The 27,095-nt window shown below is 46.7% G+C and overlaps 3 protein-coding genes across 4 annotated transcripts in view; 1 reads left to right on the top strand and 2 right to left on the bottom strand.

Annotated features, from left to right (window-relative positions):
* The window catches only part of LOC106552957 (major histocompatibility complex class I-related protein 1-like), a 554,120-nt gene that overhangs the window by 156,703 nt on the left and 370,322 nt on the right, over window positions 1-27,095 (top strand). The gene's annotated exons all lie outside the window — the stretch shown is intronic.
* The window catches only part of LOC106541424 (major histocompatibility complex class I-related protein 1-like), a 201,545-nt gene that overhangs the window by 92,712 nt on the left and 81,738 nt on the right, over window positions 1-27,095 (bottom strand). The gene's annotated exons all lie outside the window — the stretch shown is intronic.
* LOC106552817 (uncharacterized) overlaps window positions 1,423-27,095 on the bottom strand; it is a 33,557-nt gene continuing 7,884 nt past the window's right edge. Inside the window, exons 5-11 of the mRNA XM_087711125.1 lie at window positions 25,805-25,870; window positions 19,887-20,012; window positions 19,427-19,554; window positions 18,406-18,496; window positions 5,492-5,728; window positions 2,772-3,047; window positions 1,423-2,198 (exon numbers count right to left, since the gene is read on the bottom strand). Of these exons, the coding sequence (XP_087567251.1) occupies window positions 1,846-2,198; window positions 2,772-3,047; window positions 5,492-5,728; window positions 18,406-18,496; window positions 19,427-19,554; window positions 19,887-20,012; window positions 25,805-25,870 (1,277 nt within the window). The 3' untranslated portion in view covers window positions 1,423-1,845. The remainder of the gene's footprint in view (window positions 2,199-2,771; window positions 3,048-5,491; window positions 5,729-18,405; window positions 18,497-19,426; window positions 19,555-19,886; window positions 20,013-25,804; window positions 25,871-27,095) is intronic.

Here is a 27,095-nt window from a genome sequence, read left to right as displayed (position 1 = left end):
GAACTATTGGCTAGCGGTGGAGAAAGCACATTTAAAAAATCAGAATATTTAAGAAGAGAAATTTTTTAAAGAAAATTAAGGAAAGGAAAATTGAACTCTCAAAGTGAAGATGTGGGATTGAAAAGGTATTTTAAATAATACTAGAATTTGATGTGCAGCTTGTTTTTTTACAATTACAAATGTTGCCCTACTACTGGATTTATAATTTAAAACTATTAAAATTGGACTATTAGCATTATGCAGAGAGGCAGAACCAAGTGGAAGTCTGAGCGCCATCTGCTGCTAAAAGGAGAGCTGGGCAACTTTGGGACTGTTTAAATTGCTGGATTATAAATATCTACCTTGAAATTACTGGAGATTTATACAATAAACAAGACTTTTAACTAAGTGATTCTGAGTATTGTTGAACAAATTAAAGTGATTGGAACATCCTGGTTTCTTTTTTAAAAAATTGGATTGACTGTAAAATGGAAGCAAGTGGAAACAAAGAAATGGAGCTGATCTACCAAGACATTAAGGATTTTATAAAAGAACAAAACAAGGAGATGAAAAAAAATTGGTTATATAGAACATATAGATCAAAAATTGGAAAATATAATACAAGGAACAACAAATAAAGAATAGGTGAAGGAGGAAAGAATGGAATCACTAGAATGAGCAGAGGAAGACAACAACAAGAAGATATTAATACAATTGATGGTGAATAAGGGATTAGAACAGAAGGGAAATATTCTGAAAGATGTGAAAAGGAAATGGGAGAAACAGGAAAACAGCTGGAGAGAGGAAAGGGGGGTTAGAACAAGTATCCATAGAACTAGACAGTGGGGGGAAAAGGACGAACGGAGAGAAAACTAGAGGGCATAGTCATAACTCAGATTCAAAAATGGTTCCACCACAAAACCGCAGTAGACTAAAGCGCGTGTGACAAAACCGCACCGTCAAAACCGCGCGACAACAGCGCCCCGACAACAGCGCGCCGACAGAAGCGCGCTGTAACATAATCCTAAAAATAACCCTAAACCTAACCCTAAACCTAACGCTAAACCTACCCTAAACCTACCCTAAACCTAACCCTAAACCTTACCTTAAGTTACATCGCGCTTCTGTTGGCGCGCTGTTGTGGGCGCGCTTTTGACATCACGGTTTTAGCGCCGCGGTGTTGTCGGCGCGCTTTTGACGTTCGCGGTTATGTCGGGTCACGTCAAAAATAGGTGAAATAAAAGAATTAAAAGAAATGTATGGGAGACAACCCTCCCTAAAAGAAGATTAAAAATTTGGATGAGGGTGAAAGATGTGGGATAAAGGAAAAGAAAAGGAATGTACAGCAAAATATGCTGTGAAAGTGTTTCAACAATGTGTATGAATATTAGAATTAGATAAGTTTAGTAACTGCTTTGTATGTTGTGTAAGAGATAAAAATCATTTTTGAATATATATGAGTAAGGTAATCATGTAATGTATATTATTATAATTATATAGGTTGAAAAGTAGTTTGTAAATTAGATAAATAGAATTTGTATAAGGATATTATTAAATATGTATTAAAAAGTGATTAACAGTGAAAAGCTAGGATTAAGTAATTTGAGATTAGATAAAGAAAGCACATATTGTCCCATCAGATAATTCTGCCAGAAAACAAAACTGTGTTTCGTATCTCTCATATCTTCTATCTCCATATCGTATCATATTCTTTATTTTTGTCTCCACTTCCAACTCCACTCTCAATAATCACTTCTTTACCACCACTGGACACAGTCCTAAATTTCCTCCTTTCCTTTGGAAAATTTTAGATAGCAGAAAACCAGCCAACATTAGTGAACAATCTACAAATTTTTATTTATTTATTTAATAAATATATTTGCTACCCATCTCACCAAGATGTGACATGTCATAATCGCTCAGTCTCTCACCTGTTTCCTCCTTCAAGGCCAAGACCAGGGGCTCCTGCAAGCCCTCGTGCTCCAGGTAACACTGAAAGTGATCTCTCTCCTTGGGGTCGATCTCAATGCTGAGCAAGACATAATAGGTCCCATCTGAGTTGGGGGCCACGTTCCTATGGAGGGTCTCATTCTGGCAGACCTCTCCGTCCCTGGTCCAGGTGGCCTGGATTTCCTTGGGGTAGAAGCCAAAGGCCTGGCAGATGAGGACCTCCAGGCTGTCGTCCACCACCTTGCGAGTCACTTTCCCCACTGGGGGCTCTGCAGAAACAGCAAGAACAGAGTTCTCAGGATTTTCTGGTCTTTGTGTCAAGACAATTTAATAGGTAGTTAAGATTTCATTTGGTCATCTTCTCCCACTGCTCCCTCTCCTCTCCTGAATCTCTGGGACCCTCAAAAGATGGGGATACTGAATTCTTTAGCTTTACTTCTGAAAGGGACACATACCAAAATAATTGTACTGCTTGGGTGCTGATTTAGTTTGGATATCCCACCTGGAATTTGTAAAAGTTGGTCCAGATGGAAATTAAGAAGAAAACCACCTTTTGGTTCAGCTGGATGTGAGAATTAAACTTTCTTCTGCTCTGCAAGATTTTCTCATGGAAATGCCAATGGATCTCAGCCTCCATCTCTTGCTTAATTAGTTTCATTGGTTTTTATCTTTGAAAAGCTTATTTTAGGGGGCATTGAAGATGTTTCCCCCCCAGCCGTCCTTCTGTAGTTTGATTTGGTAAGTGCCCACATCTCTTCCTGTCCGGCATGTGAAGGTGCAGAAAAATATTGGGGGGGGGGGGAGAAAAAAATGGCAAAACCAGGGCCCATTGGGTGACTCACCTGTCTGAAGAAGAGCCTCCTTCTGGTAAGGCAGGTATTTCTGCATCATGTTAATGCAGGTCTCCTCCAGGTAGACTTTGTTTCTCTCAGACATCCCTCGATCCTCCTCCCACTCCTCCTTGACCTTCTGGGCCTGCGGCTGAGCTGCCACCCATCTCAGGGTCTCCTTGTCGAAGCTGATGAAGTCCATCCCATTGTAGCCATACTGCAAAAACCCTCCTTTGCTCCCGTCTTCTCTGAGCTCACAGCCCCAAGTCATCTGCCAGGTGTGAAGCCCTGAAAGATGGGATAGGAATAATCCAGAGTTCCTCTCGCCTGGACACCCCACCATTGATTCAAATGTTTACTTCCATCCCACCAGCTGAGCCTGAAGCTGAAATACTGCTGTGGCCCACCAGCGGCCACCAGAGCTGGCAGCTGATTCGGACAGTGAGGAGGTTGGGGAGGAACCTGGGCCAGTCCTGGAGTCTGGGGAAGCCTCTGATGAGGGCTTTGTGTCAGAGGCAGAGAGGGGGCCAGAGCCATATGCCAGTTATCAGCTGCCTTCAGAGTCAGACATCAGTGAGGCAGACAAATAGCTGGAGCCTGTTCCCAGGGTGCACATGCGCAGAGTTGCCAGACAAGGGAACAGCTAAAGAACAGGGGTTGACTTGGGAGTAAGTTTACAAGTGGATGATGAATGGCCCCTCCCAGAGTAAATAAAAGAGGAGTGAAAGGGGAGTGGAGTTTGCAGGAGACAATAAGTTCGCTTAATTGGTTCATGACTCTCTGAGACTCCTTGCCATGTTTTACAGATATCGGCCTGGCAACTCTCCAAACCAGAGAAGGTCTGTGACTGTAAATCCTCCCTTGAAAGGCTTTGCTGGATGCGAATGAGCAGAATTCACAGTCAATTAATAAAATTTGTCAGGACAAGGAGTTTGCTTCATGCTCTTGGGAAGCCTGGGTTAGAACAAATACTTTAGCCACCAAATGAGAAAAGAGGACTCATTGGAGAAGACCTTGATGTTGGGAAAGATGGAAGGAGAAAGGAGAAGGGGACGGCAGAGGATGAGATGGCTAGACAGGGCCACTGATGCAATGAAAGTGCTGAAAATGGATCTTTCCTCTCCTCTTTCTTACAGTGGAGTAGGGGGAATCGCTTTTGTGTGATCAGGGACTGTTTTGGGCTGCGGCCAGATCATGAAGAACAAGAGACGGAGATCTTGGAGCGGGTGAAGGGTGCTTTCTTTTCTCTACACCGGGGGTCTCACACTTGATTTCATTGAGGGCTGCATCAGGGTTGTGTTTGACCTCAGAGGGTTGGGGGGGGTCGCAGTGGTGGGTTCCTAATCAGTTCACTACTGGTTCACTGAGAGAGGGCGTTCGTGAAAACTGTTTTGCGCATGCACAGAAACATGCCGGCCATGGGAGAAGAGACTGGGGAACTGGTTCGGGGGCATGGCAGGCCTGGGTCGCTGCCGGTTCCAGTGACCCAGGCCACCAAACCCTACCGGTTCAGCGGCACCGATCTGAACTGGTAGGAACCCACCACTGGGTGTTCAGGGTAGGCATGGCCATGCTGGGCATTTGACACAGGCTCAGGATGCATTTTTCCCCTTTGCGTTCAAAACAGCTATTCCAGACAAAGAGAGATTTACTTCCTGGCACAAATAGTCTCAATCCCATAATGTAGAATTGAGACTGAACTCTTTTGCATATAAGCAGAACATAAATGAACTGACAATTTCTCTAGATGTCTCTAAAAACTTTCTGTTCAACAGTCAATTTTTGTTACTACCTCTGACACAGCCCTAGAGGAGGACTTAATATTCACAACAATTTACAAAATTGATATACCACTTAATTCTCAATGACCCTGAGTGGCTCAGAACAATCAAAAATTTTACAATGAAATCAATCACAGGTACAATGTTAAGATAAAAAATGAAAAGTAAGGGGGCTCACTCTCTCCCCTCAAAGACCTGGGGGAAGAGCCAGAGGTTTTTGGCTCTTCTGATCAACAGCCATTCAAATCTTGAAGGGTACCTAGATCTAATTGGCAGATGCTGATAAAAGAGAAGGTGAAGAAGATGCTGCCTCCTGCAACACTCTGCCAGCCAAAACGGGGCACGGGGAGGGCGGCCTCTGCCTCCTGCAGTATTCTTGTCTCCGGCCAATGGGTCAGGTCTGGAAATATCAAAGAACGGCCTGCAGTGCCTCTGCAGCCCAAAACGGGGCTCACGCCCTCTTTTCGGCCTCCATGGCCTCCTGCAGCACTCTGCCTGCTGAAAATGGGCTACGGGAGGTTGTGTGCAGCCTGTTTCTGGCTGGCAGAGGTACTGTGGGCCGGTCCTTTGATATTTCCAGGTTGGCCCCAAGGGCCAGATCTAAGCACCCTGTGGGGCAGATCCAGATTGCGGGCCTTGAATTTGACACCCCTGCTTTACAGGAAAGGATATCTCACCATTATGCTCCTGGCAGCCATTGGTGTTCAAACGATATTTTCCTTTCCATATCATGTCAACCATCCAAGGTTCAAGCCACCTACTTTTTATTTTTTGCCAGCTTTGAAGATTTTCAATCATGGTTGTCCCAAAGCTGCTTTTTACCAAAACTTTTGGACTTTTGGAAAAAGCACCTTTGGGATTTTGCCTGCTTGCCTCTCCTGATAATTGAAGTGACAAGAGGCCAAAAGTAAGATTGGAGGGAGAATTTGGGATTTGAAAGCCTCTGTTTACCTCCAGCCTTGTGGTTGAGTTTTGATAGCCACTCCAGGTCAGCCCCAAATACCCTTTCAAGGGCCACGAGGATCGTTGTATCCACCCTCTCCAACCAGGGTACCATCTTTATGGTGTTGTCGTCATATTGAGTGATGGGCTGATCATCCAGGTGGACCATGGAGAAGAACTCCGGCAGTCCCTGGCTGGATTCTGACACCCTCAGATAGGAATAGCACAAAGAGTGCCTGGAGGAGCCTGGAAAGAGAACAGGGTAAAGGGTAGAGTTAAGTTAGGGGTGAGAATGGAGACAAGGCCAGAGTGAATTCAGCAAAGCTCTTTTTATTAGTTGATAAGAACAGCAGTAACAGTCTGGCTGACAGCACTGCTTTCACAGGGAGCTGTCAGCTGGACAAGGAATCCAATTAAAGTATGTTCCCGCTTCAATAGCGAATCTGAGTTAGAACTTCATCAGCTAGTTTCAGCTATTTATTTCAATACGTAACAGGTAATTGGGGGGGGGGGGTGTTTCCTGCAGCTCTAGCTCCTCCCTTGATGCTATCATGAAAAGCAGCTCTGAAACAGGAGACCAACCATCTGCTGTACTTTGGAGGACTCCAGTCATGAAATTAACCCTGAAAGAAGTTTTCAAGCAACTCTTGGCTGACCTACTCAAAATTTCTGCTACCGGTTCTCCAGAACTGGCCAGGACCAAGGGCTATCCAACATCTCCTTAAAGACTTCCAGTATTGGGGCATTCACAACTTCTGGAGGAAAATTCTGCTCCACTGATTAATTGTTCTAACTGTCAGGAAATTCCTCCTCAGTTCTAAGTTGCTTCTCTCCTTGATTAGTTTCCATCCATTGCTTCTTGTTCTACACTCAGATGCCTTGGAGAATAGTTTGACTCCCTCTTCTTTGTGGCAACCCCTGAGATATTGGAAGACTGCTATCATGTCTCCCGAGTCCTTCTATTCATTAAACTAGACATACCCAGTTCCTGCAACTGTTTTTCATATGTTTTAGCCTCCAGTCCCCTAATCGTTTTTGTTGCTCTTCTCTGCACTATTTCTAGAGACTCCACATCTTTTCTACATCATGGTGACCAAAACTGAATGTAGTATTTCAAGTGTGGCTTTACCAAGGCATTATAAAGTGGTATTAACAATTCATGTGATCTTGAATCTATCCCTTTGTTTATGCAGCCTAGAACTGTGTTGGCCTTTTTTGCAGCTGCTGCACACTGCTGGCTCATATTTAAAGGGTTGTCCACTAGGACGCCAAGACCCCTTTCACAGTTACTACTGGGAGCAAGTATACTGTACCTGTGCATTTCGCTTTTGTTGCCTAAACGTAGAACCTTACTCCTTTGAAGTTCATTTTATTAGATAGTGCCCAATGTTCAAGTGTATCAAGATCCTTCTGTATCTTTAGCCTGTATTCTGAAGTGTTGGCTATTCTGGCCAGCTTGGGGGTCATTCGCAAATTTGATGAGTTCACCCACCGATCAGCATTTAACAAACAGAGAGCTAACAGTCATTCTGGCTCCAGCTTATGGCTGCTGCTTGAGGTAACAGCAACAGTGGTTACATTTGCAGCAGTACTTAAAGAAACAGTACTACTATCATGGCTTATATATTGCTAACCCAACTTTTAGCTTACATACCTAACACCCTCATCCAAATCGTGGTTGGGGAAGCACCTGAAACCCATCTGGGCACATTTCTGAGAGGGGGACTCCTCCCTCTTGGCCCAGCCAGGTTTCAGTTATACATTGCCAGGTCTGCCCCCTCATCTAATATCAAGTCCCGGACTAGGGGAGCCTTAATCACAACAGACCTGGCATTTAGCAACAGCAACCTAAGATCAGGGCCCTGATCTCCTCTGCCACCAGGTTCTTGAGGTGAACCTGAAGGGCCGGAACAAGGAATCGCTGTAATGTAGCGAGTCCTTCTTCCCCGGTAATGGCTAGCCCTACGGCTCCCGTCATATAGCCCTACGGCTCCCAAGGTGGCGCAGTGGTTAAAGGCAGCACTGCAGGCTACTGCTAGATCAGCAGTTCAGCGGTTCAAATCTCACTGGCTCAGGGTTGACTCAGCCTTCCATCCTTCCAAGGTGGGTAAAATGAGGACCCGGACTGTTGGGGGCAATATGCTGACTCTCTGTAAACCGCTTAGAGAGGGCTGAAAGCCCTATGAAGCGGTATATAAGTCTACTGCTATTGCTATTGCTATCATATCTGCCTCTCCCGGGCATGACCAAAATGCTCCGACCCTCTTCCCCACCCATAGACCTCCCCCTCTCCCATGGCCCCCATTCTTCCCAGCAGGCCCCACACAGCATTCACTCTAGGGCGAGGGGCGGATCTGGCCCCCACCCACTTCTGCTTCTGCACTCAGTGGAGGGGGCTCCAGGTCGCACCCCCAGTCCCATCACATTCATTCAACAAGCATTCCGCACAAACACACCCCACAATAATCGTTAAAATACAAAACAGCAATAAAAATAATTAACTAATTAATTTAAAAGGGGGCGCATTCATTCTCACAATCGTACTATCATACACTCAGCACACAAGTTAAAATGCAGATTCTTAGATCGGCGCAGTCTGAGGCGGCTGAGCTGGTAACAATTTGGAGGGGGGGGAGGAAAACTCCTCACTCTTCCCCCAGGCAGTCTGGGAAAGGTGCCAAAGTCTGAGGGGACTGGAAAGGCTGGTGCTGCTGGTCGAAAAGAGCAAGTTCCCCATTCTCTTCGATCTTGTCCTCCCCCTCTGGGGGGGGGGCATAGTTCGAAGCGTCCAGCAGCAACGGCGTCCGAAGGCAAAGCCACAGCGGAGGAAGAAGAGGAGGGAGGGAGGGAGGGGGAGCCGCATCCAGGGTGGAACGGCGGCGGCAGAAAGGCCAGCCGCCCAGCCCCAGGTCACACCAACACAGGCTTCTCCAGCTCCAGGGGCAGCAGGGCAGGCACAGCGGCGTGACCCAGCGCCCCCCACTCCAAAGCGGCAAAGCCAGGCCGGCGGCGATGGGACGGCAGTCGCGATGGCCGGGTGGGCGAAACAGCGGCAAGCAAGATGGTGAACGAAGCTGGTGGGATAGTTGCAGGATCGGTAGCGTTTTCTGAGAACAGCTCTTCCAGAAGGAGTATTTTCCTCCGTGAGCTGCCTCACCGAATCCCCCCTATGTTGTTCTTGCATTCCAACCATTCCAGTTCAGTTCTCAAACCTTGGCTCCATTCCTTTTAAGTGGGTTTTGTCCTCAGAAACCTGAGCGATAAAACTCAGGCAGTTCCTTGCGCATGCGTCCGGCAGAGGGAATTTACTCGCACCGCCAGGTGGAAATAGGAGCTAGCAGACGCCACTCCCTTCAACGCTCAGCTCCCAAGGTTCTTCTCCAGGTACCAGACCAGGCAGAAGGAGCGGACACTCTGTGAAACCCCTGGCCCAGGGGTCTTCTGCATGCCTTTCCGCCCTTACCCCTGATTCCCAGGGTCATAGGCCATGCCTTGCAGACCTCCAGTCTCTTTCAGTGGAGAGAATCCCCCAGGAGAGGATATCCCTCACGGGAGCACCCAGACCCTCAATGGCTCCAGTTGCTTGGCACTTGAGCGGAGCATCCTGAGGAAAGACCCCCCCCCCCTCTCTCTCCCTCTCCCTCTCCCTCCCTCCCTCCCTCATATGTTGATAACAGGATTTTTCTTTTTAAAAAAGGAGGAAACTAATGGCGATTCTGATCTGAACATCGTTGTATACCTCCTTGCTCAAATGCAAATAGGAATTACACTGAGAACACAAAAAAGTTCTTGAACGAAGCTGAGCGAAGGACGAGGGAAGGGGGGGCCTTTCCCGCTGGGAAAGGAATTTGAGATGGAGGGTGAATGTGGGGGAAGAGACCCAGGCAGGACAGGCGTCCCGCTCCTCTCGCTTTCAAACTCCTCCTACCAGGTCGCAAAGCCTTCCAGAAACTCACCGCAGTGGCTCCCCGGCACGGAGAACTCCAACACAGCCCACAGGAGCCAGAGGGGCGCCCGGGGCAGCTCCATCGCCCTCCGACCACAAGCCCCGCACCGAAGACCTCGCACCCAGAAGCTGAAAGCATCTCCGTCCACCGACGGAGCTTGACTTAAGTTTTCCGCCCCGCCCTAATTGTCTAAACAAACCAATGGAAACAGCAACAGAAGAAAATAGGCGGGGAAGTGCACTGTCTGGTTGCACAAACTGCAGCGTCTCTGCAAGAGAGAGGCGTCTAGGCAAACTTTGCCCGCAATACAGAGCCTAATCCGTGGGACCAGGGACAGCGACCTTCAGCCTGCGAACGACCTGGTTGCGCCTATTGTGTGAACGCAGCCACAGCGAGGCCCTCCTAATTCTTCTCGCCAGGCTCCTCCGGAGCGACCCCTTTCCCCCTCTCTTCCCCTCCTCCCCAGGCAAGGAGAGTAATCAGGGAAGGAGCTTAGACTGTTGTCTGCATTGAAATCTTCCCCTTCCCCCTCCTCCCGACCCCTGGTGGTGGTTTCCTGTCTTGGGTAGTGGCCTTGCCACCCTCTCACCCTCTGTTTGTCCCTTCTTGGCAAAGGAAGGAAGGAAAGAAGGAAGGAGAGGGAGGGTCTGAGGGAAGCCCTGCCTTAGCAGTAGGCCACCAGCAGCCCCATTGCCCTCTCACCATCCCCTTCCCCTCTCCTAGTGGTCTCCCATCCTATCACTGAGGATCCTTTGCTTACAAAGCCTGGTCTTTGATTTCTGCTGCCCCATGTCCCTGGGCTCTGTGCCCAGCTCCTAAGGCCAGGGATTGGCAGGAGGCCAGCATTGGGTCAGCCCTGGTATGGGGACCTCTAGGCTGCCCCTTCCTTGGAGATCATGGAGATGGAAGTGGGCGGCTGGATGAATTCTAAGTGGACTCCAGGACTACCTTTATATGTATTGATATGTATATGTATTCATGTATTGGTGTATTGCTATTATTTAACACAGTGTGGCGATTATGCCTTGCATGTATAGATGTGATTATCTGTTGGTTGACTTGGGACAACCCATTCTAATGTATTTTAATTTATGTATTAAGAGACTATTTTTATTCACATATTGATGTATTTCTCACTTATTATTTAGCACCTGGGGGGTAACAGAGGCAAGATATCTTGCATCTACTGATGTAGCTAACCATGGTTGATTTGTTGGAACTGCTTCCCAGTCCAGCCTCCTATTCTGATCGGTCCTGGTGGTCTCCCATCCCAGCCATGCAGAGACAAACCAGGGCAATCATCCTTATTTTAAGGGCCCGTCCTCCAGAGCGGATAGAGAGGCTCACTCCAGGTCCCTTCCCTTAAGCTTTGCTTCCCTGTGGATCCTTTTCTGTTGCCCTATGCAAGAGGCCCAAGAAGCTCTCTCTCTCCCCCCCCACAGCTGTTTTAGATAGAAAAAGTATTGGGTCAATCTGATTGATGGACAAAACACTTGCACATCTGAGATATTTATCAAGAGAAGTATGTAAAATTGTGAATTAACGAGTTATCATGTTTACACTGGTGATGGAAGGGAGCAATGTTCCCTCTAATTTTTTTTCAGTGTGAGCGGAAAAGTATAGTGTTTGAGCGGCACATTTTCATGCCTGAGCACCTGAATTTTTTTCACAGATGTCACCTAAGACAACAACGAAATCAGTATTATTTGAAACTCAAAGTTATGTTTATTCAAGGTACCCGCTTAATTAAAAGTGTTATATAATATCAGTATCACTTAACAACGGTCCTGCTTAGCAACCAAAATGTTGGCTCAGAAACTCTGGCATTGAAGCGTGCAAGTCTTAAAGCTGTCAAGTTACAAGACCCTCGCACCCCTAACCCTTTAGGAAAAAAAACCCAGGGGTCTTCAAACCTGACAGCTTTAAGCCTTGTGGACTTCAACTCCCAGAATTCCTCCTCCAGTCATGTTGCAGCAACGTCATCTGCGTGGATCTGCTCCATCTTCGGTTTTTTCACAGGAGGCAGGGCTGCTGCTGAAGATGCCAACGAGCTCCCGCCGCCACTAGAATATGCATTTGTTTAGCATGACATAGAATAGTCTTTCAACCAGAAGTATGGAATAAAAGAGAGACTGATAAATATTAAAAAAAATAAAACCAAAAAGCAGCTATTTATTTGAGTTCTAGATAAACATTTAGTTCAGAAGAGATTAGAATAGAACAGAGAAAGAATAGAATATAGAGAATACAATAGAAATAGAATTGGAAGGGACCTTGGAGGTCTTCTAGTCCAACTCCCTGCTTAGGCAGGAAACCCTACACCACTTAAGACAAATGGCTATCCCACATCTTCTTAAAGACTTCCAGTGTTGGGGCATTCACAACTTCTGGAGGCAAGTTGGTCCATTGGTTAATTGTTCTCACTGTCAGGAAATTTATCCTTAGTTCTAGGTTGCTTCTCTCCTTGATTAGTTTCCATCCATTGCTTCTTGTCCAGCCTTCAGGTGCCTTGGAGAATAGTTTGACTCCCTCTTCTTTGGAGCAACCCTGGGCCCTGAGATATTGGAAGACTGCTATCATGTCTCCCCTAGTCCTTCTTTTCATCAAACTGGACATACCCAGTTCCTACAACCGTTCTTTATATGTCAATATCATTTAGACAAAGTTGATCCCCTTATTCTCCACTCCAGAACCTTGGAGTTTGAAGTTCTTTGGTTCTCTTCTCCCACCCTCTGTGTTCCCACGAGGGGATTAGCATCATAGCTCAACTGCCCCCCTCCCACCCATAAAGACCAGGAAAGCATCGCTGCGCATAGCCAAATGCTACCATAGCAACTATGGCGTTGTCTGATGTCTTTCTTGCACGCTAAGATGGACTGACGGGGTGAAGCATAGCTTGCATTGTCCCTAGTGCGGATTCTTTTCCCAGCCTTGGTCACTTTACGAGGGGTGGACTTCAGTTCCCAGAATTCTTCAGCCAGGGAAATTCTGGGAGCTGAAGTCCTCTGTCCCTCCCTTATTCCTGTTTCCTTTTCCTTCATTATATTCAACTGTTTCAATATTAAGTGTAATTCTTCCTTCCTAACATTTTTCCATTTTTTTCCTTATATTCTTTTCCATTTCAACATTGTCTTTGTTCCTTCCATTCTTTCTTCCTTCTTTCAATCCTTCCAATATTTTTTCCTTCATTCCCTTGTCTGTTTCAATATTAAGTACATTTCTTCCTTTCTTCCTATACTTTTTTCCATTTTCTTCCTTATATTCTTTTCCATTTCAACATTGTCTTCCTTTTTTCCTTCCTTCCTTCCTATACGTCTTTCCATTTTCTTCCTTATATTATCTTTTCTGTTTCAACAGTCTTTGTTTCTTTCTTTCTTCCTTCCTTCCTTCCCTTCCTATACTTCTTCTTTCATTCATTATATTTTCTTTTCCATTTCAATATTAAGTGTAATTCTTTGTTCCTCCTTCCTTCTTTCAATCCTTCCAATACTTTTTCCTTCATTCTCTTTTCCTTCAATATTAAGTGCAATTCCTTCCTTCCTTCCTTCCTTCCTAAGTTATTTCCATTTTCTTCCTTATATAATATTTTCTGTTTCAACATAAAGTGCCTTCCTTCCTTCCCTCCCTCCCATCCCTTTCTTTATGTTTTCTTCATGCTTTCTTTTCTTTTTCCTCTGCTCTTTTTAAATCCCCCCCCTTCTTCTCCTCCTCTACATTTAGGTTGGATTAGTTTGTACAACGGTCATCAAACTTCTGAAGTAAAAAAAAATAAATAAATCATATTTAAGAAGAAGAAGAAAAAGGAAGATGTTTTTAGTTAAGTCAAACGTTTTAATAAAAGTTTCATCTTTTAAGATTTGTCCAACACATCCAATTGTAACCTTAACAGTAAAGAATATCACCCCAGCTGCTAAAGGTTCAACCAGTCTGAGAACCATTAAAAAGACAACAGTGCAAAATCCAAAAGACACAACTTCCTCACCGCCATTGCTTTGGTACCAAATCTTTGAGGAAGGGGCTCCAGAAAGGAGGAGGAGGAGGAGGAGGAGGAGGAGGAGGGAACCAAAGAGAGGCTTTTACCGAGTCTGCGCCCCACAGCCAGGACCGTCCTTGCGCCTCAAGCCGCGTTTCTTCCCGCGGCGCAAAGCCCTTCGGGCAACCCGAGAGTTCCGCTTGATGCCAGAAGGGCTTTGCAGGAAGAAACGCGGCGTGGGGTCCTGGCTGTGGGGCGCAGACTCAGTAAAAGCTCTCTTTGGTTCCCTCCTCCTCCCCCCTCCTTCCACAGCCTGCGTGACGCTGCCGCCCAGGCTGAGAGCTGCCTGCCGCTGAAACAAGTTTGGGAAGGTCCTTTGCGGGCGGCCAGTTCTAGCCGCCAGCAAAGGACTTCCCCACGTTTGCTTTGAAAGAAACCTCTGCGCGGCAGTTAGAAACCTCTGCGCGGGGGTTTCTTGCCATGTGCGCGGCCGCGCAGCCGCGCACCTTAGAGGGAACAGTGGTGCTTATGCCTAGCTGCTTGACAATCGACATGCTGATTAAGAATCGAGCGCAACTGGTGCTCACAAGTGCTTCAACTTGCCCCTCCAACCCTATCTTAGGCACTTGGAGGTTGACTTGGAAGGCGAAGGGGCAGATGGGTGCATTCACCATTGGGTCATCTTCAGCATTTTCCTCCTCCGAGGCCTCCCCCTTGGTAGGACTCTTTGTCACCTTAAGTTGGGGACCCTCTTCCAGAGGTTGGTTGCCCTTTTCCTCCTTTGAGGCCTCCCCCTTGGTTGGTGCGCACATTTTTGGCACTCTGACGCTTTGTGGCCAAGTTGACAGCAAAGGTGGCATTTTATTGGCCCCCATGAGGAAAGGGACCTAGTTACATCTCTAAATTTAGGAACCGCCTCATCACATTTTTCCACCGTCCATTCTGTAGCTTGCCCCTTGGTAATCCCTTCTTCCATTGTTGAGAACCTTTCTCTGTAGGAAGGTTGGGTAAGAACCTTTGGGGGCATTGCAGGGGTGACTGGAACCGGTGGGGAGGTCAATCCCTCGGTTGGCCACTGCCCAGTTGTCTGCCATGGTGCCATCTGCTGAGGAAGGGCAGGTACCAATTGGAATCCCTTCCATCCATGACCTGGGATTAAGACCCATCCCGAGGTTGCCTGATTCACAGGTTGCAGTTCAACCAATGATGGCTGGTTAGGGGGGGGGGGGGTTATGTGCCCAGGGCTCCTCTGCTGGCTTGGAGGATTTCTGGCCCAAGGGCCCCTCTGCTGGCTTGGAGGACTTTCCCATGTTGATGGCCCAGGAGTTGCCCACTGGTATTTTAACCATCCATACTCTGGGAAGAAAGCCCAATTTAGTGGTGCTTCATCCACTAGCTACAGCCCAATTTCTGGTGGCTGGCAAGTGAAAGATGGTGGCCAAATCCCTTCTTGCTGGCTGGATTGAAAATCCCATCTTGATAGGGATTCTGTCTTCAACTCAGTTGTAGGGTATTGGCTCATTTCAATTGTCCCCATTTGGAAGGAGGGAAAATCTCCACTCCAGGGTTTTTTCCAAACCTTGGCTGGGGGGAAGGAGGGGTAATATGCATTCATGTTTAGTTGTCTGGAATGGTCCGGGAAGGCCATCGGAGCTGACTGCATGAGAGTGGCTGGGATCTCCATTCATCAGATCATCTGGCCATCCTTTAGTCGCATTGAGAATAAGTTTCTTCATTCCCCTTCTTTCTATTCCCCACAGGTTAGGCTTCTTGCCAGCAGCAATAAATTTTAAAAGAGAACTCCTTCACCTTTGAAGAGAAGCGTCTCATCTCAGCTTCTTATCTCAAAAGGGTGTCTCATAATTGTTCCCTGATATTTTATGCTGACCGAGCGTTGGGAAAACAGCAACCCTCACCAGCCCCCCCCCAAGGGAGGGGGTGCTTGTGATTTATTTTGAAGAGAGAATTGGGATGTCAGCGTTCCAAGTATCATGTAGAATTAAATCAGAGTCCAAGGCAAAACAATCCTTAAAGTTCCAATTTAATAAAGCAGACATCTTAGCACATCTGTGTTAATCCCAATTCTGGAAATTACATCAGAATTCCACCCAGTTAAAAGTTAATGATCTTGTCCCCACACCCACAATCCATCACATGACCAATCTTCTTCTTCCACGCTGGCATCCACACCCAGCTGCGTCCGGTCAGATGTAAAAGTGCGGAGACAAAAGATGACCTTGGCTTCTAGACAAGAATGAAAACAATGCATTCCACAATCCTACTCCTGTCTATTCCCCCCTCCCATCAACTATACTAATGAAACAGCATAATGAAATAAGAGAAAGTGTGGCAGGCCAAAATTCTAAAAGGAATATAATTGCAGGGCTGACAGTTTAGCTCTATGTCACACAAATCTAATTGGTTTGCTCACTTGCATTGTGAGTCTACACATAGTTACATATTTTTCTTTTTTTATTAATATTTTTATTGCATGTTTTTCTTCATTTTACCTCACAGTTTCAACTTTGCAACAATGATATACTGATTATATCAGCAACTTGTAAGCTATACATGATGTTATATATCCTAATTATGTCCATTTTTCTCTTATTCATACAATATAGTCAACATAAAAAAGAATAAAAAATATAGGAACTTGCATAAAACAAACCTATATCTATTGTTTCCATGTTTCTAACATAGTTCTCTATACATTTATTATTCTATGTATTTTAATTTACACTTTTGTACATTCTGGTAATAATATTGCTTACAATACTTATTCTTCTATATTTTATACCTGTATTTATTTCTGGTTTGTTAATCATCTTTCATCATTAGCTTTCTAGTCTTTGCATCTATCATCTAACCAATTGTACCATAAGTCCCATAATAAATAATGGGACTCTCTTTTATCTTTAATTTCCATCATTAATGTGTCCATTTCGGTGCACTCTAATATTTTCTTTATTACCATTTCCTCTGTAGGTATGCTTCCATTTTTCCAATTTTGTGCATACGTGATTCTAGCCGCAATTATTACATGTAGTATTAAATATTGATTTTTAAAATTATATTTCCATTAGTATGCCTAATAGGAATAGTTCTGGTTTTAAGTCTATTTGTTGTTTCACCATTTCCTCTAACTACTTTTTTATCTCTGCCCAATATTTTTTCGTTTTTTTCTTTATCAAGCAAACCCCCCCAAAACGGTTGTGATGTAGAAAGAAAAGTAGACAAATTGTTATCTTTAATCAAAGCAGCCATTTATGCTGTTTCAGCCAGTGCCATTCACTTCACAATCCATTCTTCCATTGTGGGAATTTGTATATCCTTCCACCTCTTTCTTTTTTAGCAGTTCTCATATATGAGAAGAAAATCCACATATTTCCTCTCAGTTTGTTTAGCCATCAAACCTAAAAAGAAAAGCTTCTAGTTTCAACTGTACATCAACTTTCAGAATTTTCAGCTCAGCAAACTTTTTGATGGCAATATTTATTAGCAGTTTTATAAATCCACCGTGTGATAAAAAGTACCTCCACATTGGTTATGTTTCCAACATTGTTTAACATTCCCTCTTTGACAAATTATTAGGCATTAAATACCAACGATAAATCATTTCTTTTTTAAAAAAATCTTTCAAATTATAATTCCATGTAACTTTCACTCCGCTTCTTTGCAATTTTCCCATAGCCCAAGCATAATGTTATATCCTATTATTTTTACCCATGTAAACGTAAAATCTCTAACAGGTTTATCTCACTGTTTGAAGTTCAGTAACAATTTGTATACCTTGCTAAGGTTTTTTTTTTTAAATCTAGAAATAGCTAATTAGTGTCTTTATTAAATTGCTTGATAGATGCCAGGAATTAAAAGGGAACCTGGTCATATCAGTGTTCGAAAATTTGTTAGCTAAATGTTGAAAGTGTAATCAGATACTAGGTTCGTATTATCATATGTGGTGGACATGCACAAAGGCAAAAAATACTGGACTAAAATACATATATGGTTAGAAAAAATGATATATAGATTTGAAACCAGAAATATTTTTGTTGGGTATCCTACCAGAACAATAAAATAAAGGGAATACATATTTAATTTTACATGTGTTAACGGCAGCAAGAAATGTGTTTGCATAGCAATGGAAAAATGAAGAGATCCCTGCAGAAGAAAGTGTTATTAAAACAAAATTAGAATGTGCTGAGATGGATAGATTAATGGATAGATTAATACTCAAAATAAAATAAAAGGAAGAAACAGAATACTTCTTAAAATGGGACATTTTATCAATGGCTAACCAACAGAAACAGAGGTTAGAAATTAAAAAGATTAAAAGGATAATTAATTATATACTGATTTTTTTTAGGATGGATAAGCTAATTGTACTCTCACTATATTACTATGAAATATACTATGCATGTTATGATTATAATAGTAATTGTTGCTGTATGTCTATTCAAAATGAATTGTACCCAGACAACACGTTCAGATAGATATGGAGTTTGTGATGTTGTGAGGCAACATTTTTTTAAAAAAACCTTGGAAGTACAAATCTATGGTGATTCTTGGTCATCCAGGTCATGGTTGTCCCAAAGGTGCTTTTTCAAGAGGTAACTGGACTTTCTGGGTTTTTTTTTTCTTTTGAAGGTATTTCGCTTCTCATCCAAGAAGTTTCTCCATCTCTGGATGGATGGTGGGGAACAGAAGGATTTATATTCCTTGCAGACAGCTGGTCATTTGCATCCTCTTAGAGAGGCCTTGAGGCCACCTGGAGGTTTATCTGGGTCCTCAAGGCTCAGCTGAGTAGTGCAAATGGATGTGGAGCCTTCTTGGCTGCCGGAAGTTTTTTATTTGGAAGTACAAATACTGAGACTCCATAACACTGGAAGAGTCATCCTGGGCTCCCCACAGGCTTTCTGTCCACTCAACTTTCTTCTCTTCAGAGTCTGATACTTTTGCTTCAAGCCGCAGCCTGATTAGACGCCTCCAATTGCTCTTTCAATTTCTGAACCGCTCCTGCTTTCTACTTGGACATGTTGACGCGTTGACTTTAGGAGACTTCTGGGACCTCCCCACACAACACAATGCCCCTTGCTGTAAAGAGAGAAAATGGAGAAGTCAAAACCCCAGGTAGGCAGGAGAGACAGCTGCCAAAGGGGAGAAAGACTTGCAACACCCCTCTGCTCAAAGAGCAATTCCCTGAGGAGTGAATTCCCAGGGAAGGGTCTTCATGTTGCTCCCACTGTTTCCTTCCCCTTCTCTTTCTCATCCCTCCACCTCATTACTATCAAGGACTTTTTTTCCTGGATTTCCCAGCATATATTTCCAGTCCTCTCATTTCTTTCTCTCCCTCCCCTCTGGTCCTTCCTGAACAGAAATCCCCCTTTCACTGAGATATCCCCACCCCCTCTCTGCCTCCTTTCCTGTTTCCCTCTCCTCCCTTGGACCTCTAGGGGGAAGGGGCTGAACTGTGCCAGATCTTCCCCACAGAGCAACCAATCAGAGGATCCCCAGCGAGAGGGGCTGAGCCCCAGGGGAACCCAGGCAGCCCATGATCCCTCCATGGCTGCCTTTGGAAGACTCTGAGGATGAATCCCTCCATCGCAACCACTCTGAGGGTCTTGGTGTCAACGTCTAAAGTGTTTCCATGACTACTATCAACTTGAGAAGGGGGGGAAATGCCATGCATACTTTTGGCCAGAGTAAAAAGTCTCATATTTCTGTAACTGGGATGTGAATGCGCATGTCCAGAACCCTGCCATAAGGTCCTGTTAGAAAATGTGATTGATGACTTTAGGCAGAGGGAAATGGACACAGAGGTAAAGTTCAGACACCATTAAGTGGGATTTAGTTTCGGCTCCACAGAAGTCGGTGCCAAGATGTTAGTCCTAATAAATGAATGGTTTTTTTAAACTTTGTCTGGAGGCTCATAAATTAATTAGGTCAGCTCTTGGAAACTTCACACTTGGCTTATTGCAAGCCAAGAGTTTTGTCTAAATAGACTTCAGTCACAGTCAGACTTACCTCTGATGTTATTTCGGGTTGGAGGATCACCTGTAATTGGATCTCGTCTTCTGTACCATGAAGAAGGGGACAAGGAACTCCTTCTACAGAACCCTGTGTCAGCCTCTGTTTTGCTGCTTGCTTTTCGGCTGCCATTGAAACGGGGAGGGAAGGCATGGTATTTGGGTGAGGGAAATAATCTGTACAGGAGGACTCTTAATTGGGAGTTGTTCTCACCATCGTCTGCGCATGTGGCAAGGAGGGGAGTTTCCCCCCAAGGCCAACTGTCCAGCATACCAACCTGATGATGATATTTGAAGATATCTCCCACCTGACAGCTGTGGAGATATTGGATTGGACTATGGACTGGGGTTACCAAGGGGAAGGGAATGGGTCATGTATTGATATCTAATGCTTTCGCGCGCTTTTGCTCAGATCCAGCTTTGCTTAGCTTCTATTTACTTATAATCACTAAAAGTACCCTTAGTTCTGCAAAGTGCAGTTGAGTGGTTTCTTTCTTGGTTAATAAGTGAAGCAGCATCGACACCCTGATCAGGAGAAGTTGGCACTTTCTGGGAGACATTTTCCATGCGTTTCCACCAGCAATCTGTTTAGATGGCAAAAAGAGAAGTTGGTTAGTTAATTTCTGGGACAGAAGCTCCTTTGTGGGCTGAAGAAGAATTAGTGCTGAACACTTCTTAAGGACCTAGATGGGCATTCTAACCCAGCATCTTAGGAAAGAGGCATGTGTGCCCCAGAGGTGGTCTTCAGCAGGTTCTGACCAGCTCTGGAGAACCGGTAGCAGAAATTTTGAGTAGTTTGGAGAACCGGTAAATACCACCTCTGGTCCTGCCCCCATCTATTCTCTGCCTCCCAAGTCCCAGATGATCAGGAGGAAATGGGATTTTGCTGTAACTTTCCCCTGGAATGGAGTGGGAATGGAGAAGGGGTGGGTCCCTGCCAGTTCTAACTGGTTTGGTAGAAGAGGTTCCAGAAATCTACTGTACCAGTTAGAACCCGGTTTGTTAGCCGCCCTGAGTTCTTCCGGGAATAGGGCGGCATACAAGTGCAATAAACCTTTAAACCTTTAAACCCGTTCCTCACAGAGCGCCTGTCTCGCCCCCTTGCTTGCTTTACCCGCCCGTTCTGTTGCTGCTCACAGGTGATAGCTTGCTGGGCGTGACCGGCCTCCTAGGACCTCCCTGAACTTGCCTAGGAGGTGTGGCCACCAGTAAAGCACGGGGGCATTCCAGGGTGTTTCCCCCCCTGGTTCCCTACCTCCCTTCCCGCCAAAGTTTTCCAAGGTGTGGTTTCAAAAGTCGTCTCCCATCCCTTGTGCCCGGCTCCCGCTGAGCTCCGGGAAGCAGGAGAAGAGCCTTTGGTGGGTCAGGAGGAGGAGGAGAAGGAGATGCGCATGCAGGGCCATGCCAGCTGGGCAACTGGCGCTAAGAAAGCACCTCACAGCTTTTGAAGGGAGGAGGGGCGAAGGAAAGGGAGATTGCAGAGACCAGCACCGCCGCCACAGTCTAAAGCTTTCAGCGGCTCCAGACGGGTGAGAGGGGGAGCAGAGACCCAGGTGGTTTCCTTCGCTCCCCTTGCAAGGGAATAGCAGGCATCATTTTTGCATTCCTGCCTCCGCTGGACTTTGCGCTCTTCTCCGCGCTGTACTTGGCTCCTCGCGACTGCAAAAGTAAGGTGACCAGATGTCCCGCTTTCGGCGGGATAGTCACGCTTTTTAATAATTTTTCCCGCATCCCGGGGTGTTTTTAAAAAGTCCTGATTTTTGTAGAAAGGGTGCCCCGCCCCTTTTTTGGCTCCAACATGTGGCTTCCTCTTGCAAACATTTTCACTCATTTTTCCAGGTCTATCTTGTCTATAGCAGGTGGCTGTGCCCTGGGAGGGCGGCCTGCGGGGCTGGAGGCTACGCGGTGGCTGCGCGTGCTGAGCACTAGCAGGAGTCGCGGGGCGGGCTGACCGAGCGGCCTTGCACGCAGCTCGCCTCACCGCCCGATGGAGGCTGCCCGGCTGCTTTCCCTCCACCCTCACCTTTTTCCTCCCCTTCCTCCTCCTCCTCCTCGCTGAGATCTGGATGCCCGACGTGCTTTCCTTTCTTCCGCATTTGGCCCTTTCGCGCAGAGCCAAAAGATTATGAGCAATGCGGGGTTTCTATGGTAAGGGCGCCGGTCCCAACTGGGAAAGGGGCCCGCAGCCGGGAGCAGAGCCAGCCACTGCTGCAGGGATCGGGTGCTGCTGGGTCCCTGCGGCGGCAGCAGCAGCAGCAGCAGCAGCAGTTCCCAGTTGGGACCGGGCGCCCTTAGCGTAGCAACCCTGCATTGCTTGTAATCTTGAGGCTCCATGCGAAAGGGCCGAATCCGGAGGAAAAGAAGGCGACACCCAGATCGCAGGGAGGAGGAGGAGGGGGAAGGGGAGGAAAAAGGTGAGGGTGGAGGGAAGCAGGCAGAAGCAGCCGCAGCAGCAACAACCATGCTGCCCGGGGTGGGTGTGTTCAGCACCAGCCTGACCGCCCGGGTCATCATTCCGCTTCTAAAGGATGAGGGCTTCGGGGTCAAGGCACTCTGGGGCCACACTCAGGAAGAGGTGGAAGAACTGGCCAAGGAGATGAGTGTCCCCTTCTACACCAGCTGGATAGACGAGGTCCTGCTGCACCAGGATGTGGATTTGGTCTGCATCAAACTGCCACCTCCCCTCACCAGGCAAATCGCGGTGAAAACTCTGGGTGAGTCTCCGCAGAGAGCTTGGTGGGCAGCTGGCTGGACTTCTAAGAGGTGGAGGGGAGGAGGCAGTGGAAGAAGCGGCAGGGTCTTGAAATGGAAAAAGGCCTGCTGCATTGCGCACACACGCGGGCATTCAAGGAATCCGGCGTGTTTTTTTAAAAAAAAATCCCGATCAATCCGATCGCTCCGTCTCTTCCCGCCCGGACACCCACTGCCCAGGAGTCACCCGAAGCTTTCCAAGGGGTGGGGGGGGAGGCCGTGGAAGAAGCGGCAGCTCCTTGAAATGGAAAAAGGCCTGCTTCCCCCCCCCGCCAATGGTGTCCCGCTTTACCAATTTTAAAATCTGGTCACTTTATGCAAAAGACATGCAAAAGCAGTGGGGGCTGTTGGGCTGGAAGCCCAAGGCCCATTAGCCCCAAATGCCACTTCTGGACATCTATTGCAGTCATGAGGAGCTGAGGAGAGCATGGAGAAGAGCGTGAAGTCCAGTGGAGGCAGGAAGGTTCTCGGCGCTCCGGGAAGCCATGAAAGCGGCTGGGAGAGACGCGCGGCTCCAGGGAGACTAAACCAAGCCACACTCCTCTCCAAGCCGTTTTCACGGTTTCCCGGAGCGCCGAGAACCTTCACTTCCAGAGGGAAGAGCCCAGCTGGGAGGCGCCCCCACTGCCACTTAGGTAGGGCACGGAGGCCCTTTCACCTCCAAGCCTCTTTGTCTTGATGACATTGCCGCAGCTGCTGGGCGCAGACAGACGGAGGTAACTGGAGCGGAGTCGAGGTCGTCCAGGCAGGTGAAAGAGCAGCTGTGGCGACGTCATCAAGACAAAGTGAGACCAGTTGTGTTCTTTTCTGTACTCCGGGGGTTGGGATGAGGGAGGAAGGAAGAGACGAAGCAGCAAGGACCCAGATTGTTGGGGGCAATATGCTGACTCTCTGTAAACCGCTTAGAGAGGCCTGAAAGGCCTATGAAGCGGTATATAAGTCTACTGCTATTGCTAAGCAACAGCTTCTTTTTCCCGCAAATTCAGTTCAAAGGAAGAGGGAGGGGGAAGGCAGGAAAGGGAAGCTCCCAGTGGGGAAATGCGCGGTCTAACCAAACTCTTGCAGAATCATTCTGCCATCATGGCTGGGCGGGTTCTCCATCGGCCAATAAAGCAGGACGGTGCTATCACGGGAGCCAGTAGGAAGGCAGCAAAGGGGGCAGGAGCGGCGGTGGTGGCGCCGTTCGGTTTGGCTGGGCAGAGAGGGTGCCTGAGGAGAAACCGAACGGGGCTGCTCTGAAAGAGTTGAAGCGCTTCCACTTCCTCCTTGCCACCACATCTTTGCCAGCGCTCCGGTGCCCTTTTCCCGCGATCGGTCTGCACCTGCCATCCAGCTCCCACTCCACAGGAAAAAAGGCCTCATGGCTCCCGAAAAGCATGGCGGAGGAGGAGGAGGCAGCGGGGGTAATGCGGGGCCCACTCAGGTGCTCCGAGCAGAGGGGGTGGTGCCACTGCCATAGGCAGATGCCCCAGCGAGAGCTTCGGTGGCTTCACCTCAGCCACAGCGCCAGGTGGCAAATCCGGCGATGCTGTTGGAAGAGGATGAGGCAGTGGAGGAGAAGGAGGTGGCAGTGGCAGTTATTCTGGTGGCAGCGGGGGCTCAGTGGCATCTTCCACAGTGGCCAGTTCGGCACTGGCCCTGCCACTGGTGAAAAAACTGAAGATGAAGCAGATCTAGGCTGATGACATCACCACAGCTGCCGGGTCCAGACGAAGGTTGCCAGAGCGGCACCGTGGCAGTTCGGGCGGGCGAAAGAGCAGCTGCGGCGAAAGAACAGCATGACTGGAGGAAGAAAACTCAGGCATGTTCAAAGTTGGCAGCTTTAAGACTTGTGGACTTCAACTCCCAGAAGCTGCCAACTTTGAACACCCCTGGGTATTCTTTTCCTTCCCCTGGGATGGGGTGGGAATGGAAATTTTACAGTAATCTTCCCCTGGGATGGTGTGGGAATGGATATTTTACAGTACCCTTCCCCTGGAGTGGGGAGAGAATAGGGATTTTACAGTATCCTTCCCTGGATTGGGGAGGGAATGTAAATTTTACAGTATCTGTCCCCTGGATTGGGGAGGGAATGGGGATTTTACAGTATCCTTCTCCTAAAGTGGGGAGGGAATGGAAATTTCAGAGTAACCTTCCCCTGGGATGGGGTGGGAAGGGAGATTTTACAGTATCCTTCTCCTGAAGTGGGAAGGGAAGGGAGATTTTACAGTATCCTTATCCTGCCACATCCACCAAGCCACGCGACAGAACTGGTAATAATTTTTTTTGAATCCCGCCACTGGTGTGCCTCCATTGGTGGCCATTTTCCCATATAGACAGGGCAAAAACTGTTGGCTTTCAAGAGGTGGTGAGCATGGGGAAATAAAAATGAACATTTATTGGGGGTTATTGAGGAATAATCAAGTAATCCTTGTTCCTATCAGAGCTCTTAGAGATAGTAGATATACAGTCCTGTTTTCCCACCACCACCACTGAAGCCATTCAAAGCTGGCCAGCAGAGCTGTTCCCAACAGACTGTGGTACTAAATCATCATCATGAACTTTTAAGCAATGATGCTCAACCTCTAGGAATCATGTCATTGGTACAGGACAGATGGTATTATTCCTCATGGTAATCCAATTCTCAGGACATTTGTTTTGACGTTTACCCTAAAGCCCTCATCTCAATCTAACCAGATCTAAGAACCAGCAAGCTTGGCTGTTCTTGAAATGCCAGCCTGAGGATCAGTGGGCTAGACAAGCGAGACTAGTCAACAAGTCAAAATGGCCATCCTGGAAGAAGGAAATAGCAAGGCTCTTCCAAATTCTTGCTGAGAAAACTACATGGATGTGTTGAGTCGCACTTGGTGAAGCTCAACTGAGGAGACACGTCCTGCACCCTCCCTCCCTCTCATGTCTCTTATGCTGAATAGGAGCAGAGGAAACAGCAACACCTTCCACCATTGGATATTCCTTCCAGTTGTTGTCTGTCCCAAGGTGTGACAGCTAGCAGAGGGCAGGGGGACCCTCCCTCCACTGCCCCAGCCTTCCACCAGAGCTTCCCTGAGGGTCCCACCTGCCAAGTGAGATGGCACATGGGTCTTCTTTGGAGTGGGATTATTGGTTTTCTAGCACTTCCTAGATCATTTATGAGACACTTGTTTGATTCTTGAGCACTTAATATTTGGTCCTCTGAAGGCCAAAGAGGGTTCCTCCAAGACAAGAGGAAGGTGGAACATTCTGAGATTTAAATGGAAATAAAAAAGCTGCATAGCTTCTTCTTCCTTTCTGACTCCTGTTCCACATGCCCCTTTGTGGGGAAGAGGATTTGTGTGTGGGGCAGTGGTGAAATTCAATTTTTTTAATACTGTGGACGTGGCTTGGTGGGCATGGCAGGGGAAGGATACTTCAAAATCTCCATTCCCTCCCCACTCAGGGGACAGCCAGAGGTAGCATTTGCTGGTTCTCCAAACTACTCAAAATTTCTGCTACTGGTTCTCCAGAACCTGTCAGAACCTGCTGAATTTCACCCCTGGTATGATGTGTGCGTTTTCCTGGCTCCAACTTTCAAGGAGACTCTACACTCCACACTTGGTCAGTCAACAGAGAAACACAGGATGGGGCTTAATGGATGAGTTTCACTTACAGAGCAGGAACAGAGTCTCAAATCCCAAGAGTAAAGCAGTCACAATTTTCACAGGAATCCACCACTCTGTAGTTAAGGAAGGAGAAACATGGTTCTGATTAGAGAGATGCTGAGTTTCCTGAAGTGGAGACTCTAAGTAATGGAAGCTTTTCCCAACTTGCATTGGCCTCAGGAAGTGCCCCCACCTGAAGGGAGCCCCTCCCCCCAAGGCTGAAGGGGGAAGAATGAATGGCTTTGAAGGGCAAAAGGAAAGGTCACAACAAGGCAGTGGTCAGATAATGGGGAATTCAGCCTGGGCCAAGAAATCAGGTTAAGCACACATGTGAAGTCCCTCCCTAGTTCACTTGAAGATAAATGGAAAGAGGGGGAAGCAGGTTTCAGATTGTAAGATTCTATCACTATAATTTTATAATAAAAAGTATTATATGACATTGGTTCCTTATTCTGGTCTACCTGGTGGACTGACACAGTCTGCTGAAAAGGGCATTGAATGACAAGGTATAACTTGTTCTATCAGAAAATTCTACCAGATAGGAAAACATATTTTCCATCTCTGCATATATCCTATTGTATCCTATCCTACCCTACCCGGCTTTTCAGATCATCTCTCTATGGTGCTTATGCCAGCACATAAGCATTTGTTAATCAGATAAATACCAACTAAGAAACAGGTGATAGTGTGGCCGGCGGGAGCTATAGAAGCTCTACAAGACTGTTTTAGGTGCACAAATTGGAACATACTTAAAGAGGCTGCAACGAATGGACAACATATTGATGTGAACGAATATGCTTCTACTGTGTCTGCTTGTATTCAAAAGTGTATGGAGGATGGCCATTACTATTTGCTTAGTGGAAGAACCGCTCTACAGATGATGGGCTTCATCTTAGCTTGGCACACATGGAGGAGAAAACTACGCATCTGCGAATGCTATTTGGTTTTTTCAGTTCGGTGTTCTACACAATCATGCCTCAGCATTTGGTGAACAAACTGAGCCTATTAGGTCTTAATACTCCATTACCCAGTTTGTCTTGTATCTCCTTGAGTACAGGTTCCCCACAGGGCTGTGTCTCAAGTCCGCTACTGTTCACCTTGATGACCCACAACGGCTGTGTCCAATCTGCTATGAATCATATTATGAAGTATGCAGATGACACGGCAGTGGTGGGTCTTAACCAGGAGGACAATGAAGGTGCTTCTAGGGAGGAGGTGGAAGCTTTGGTGGACTGGTGCAATAAAAGTAACCTGGTACTAAATGTAAATAAAACAAAGGAGATAATTTTTTATCTTAGG

The sequence above is a fragment of the Thamnophis sirtalis genome, unplaced genomic scaffold (assembly GCF_051295495.1).
Source record: "Thamnophis sirtalis isolate CommonGarterSnake01/CBP01778 unplaced genomic scaffold, rThaSir2_p1.2 scaffold_3, whole genome shotgun sequence".
Classification (NCBI taxonomy): domain Eukaryota; kingdom Metazoa; phylum Chordata; class Lepidosauria; order Squamata; family Natricidae; genus Thamnophis; species Thamnophis sirtalis.
The sequence above is the reverse complement of the archived record's forward strand: the minus strand, read 5'-3'. Positions and strand labels throughout refer to the sequence as shown.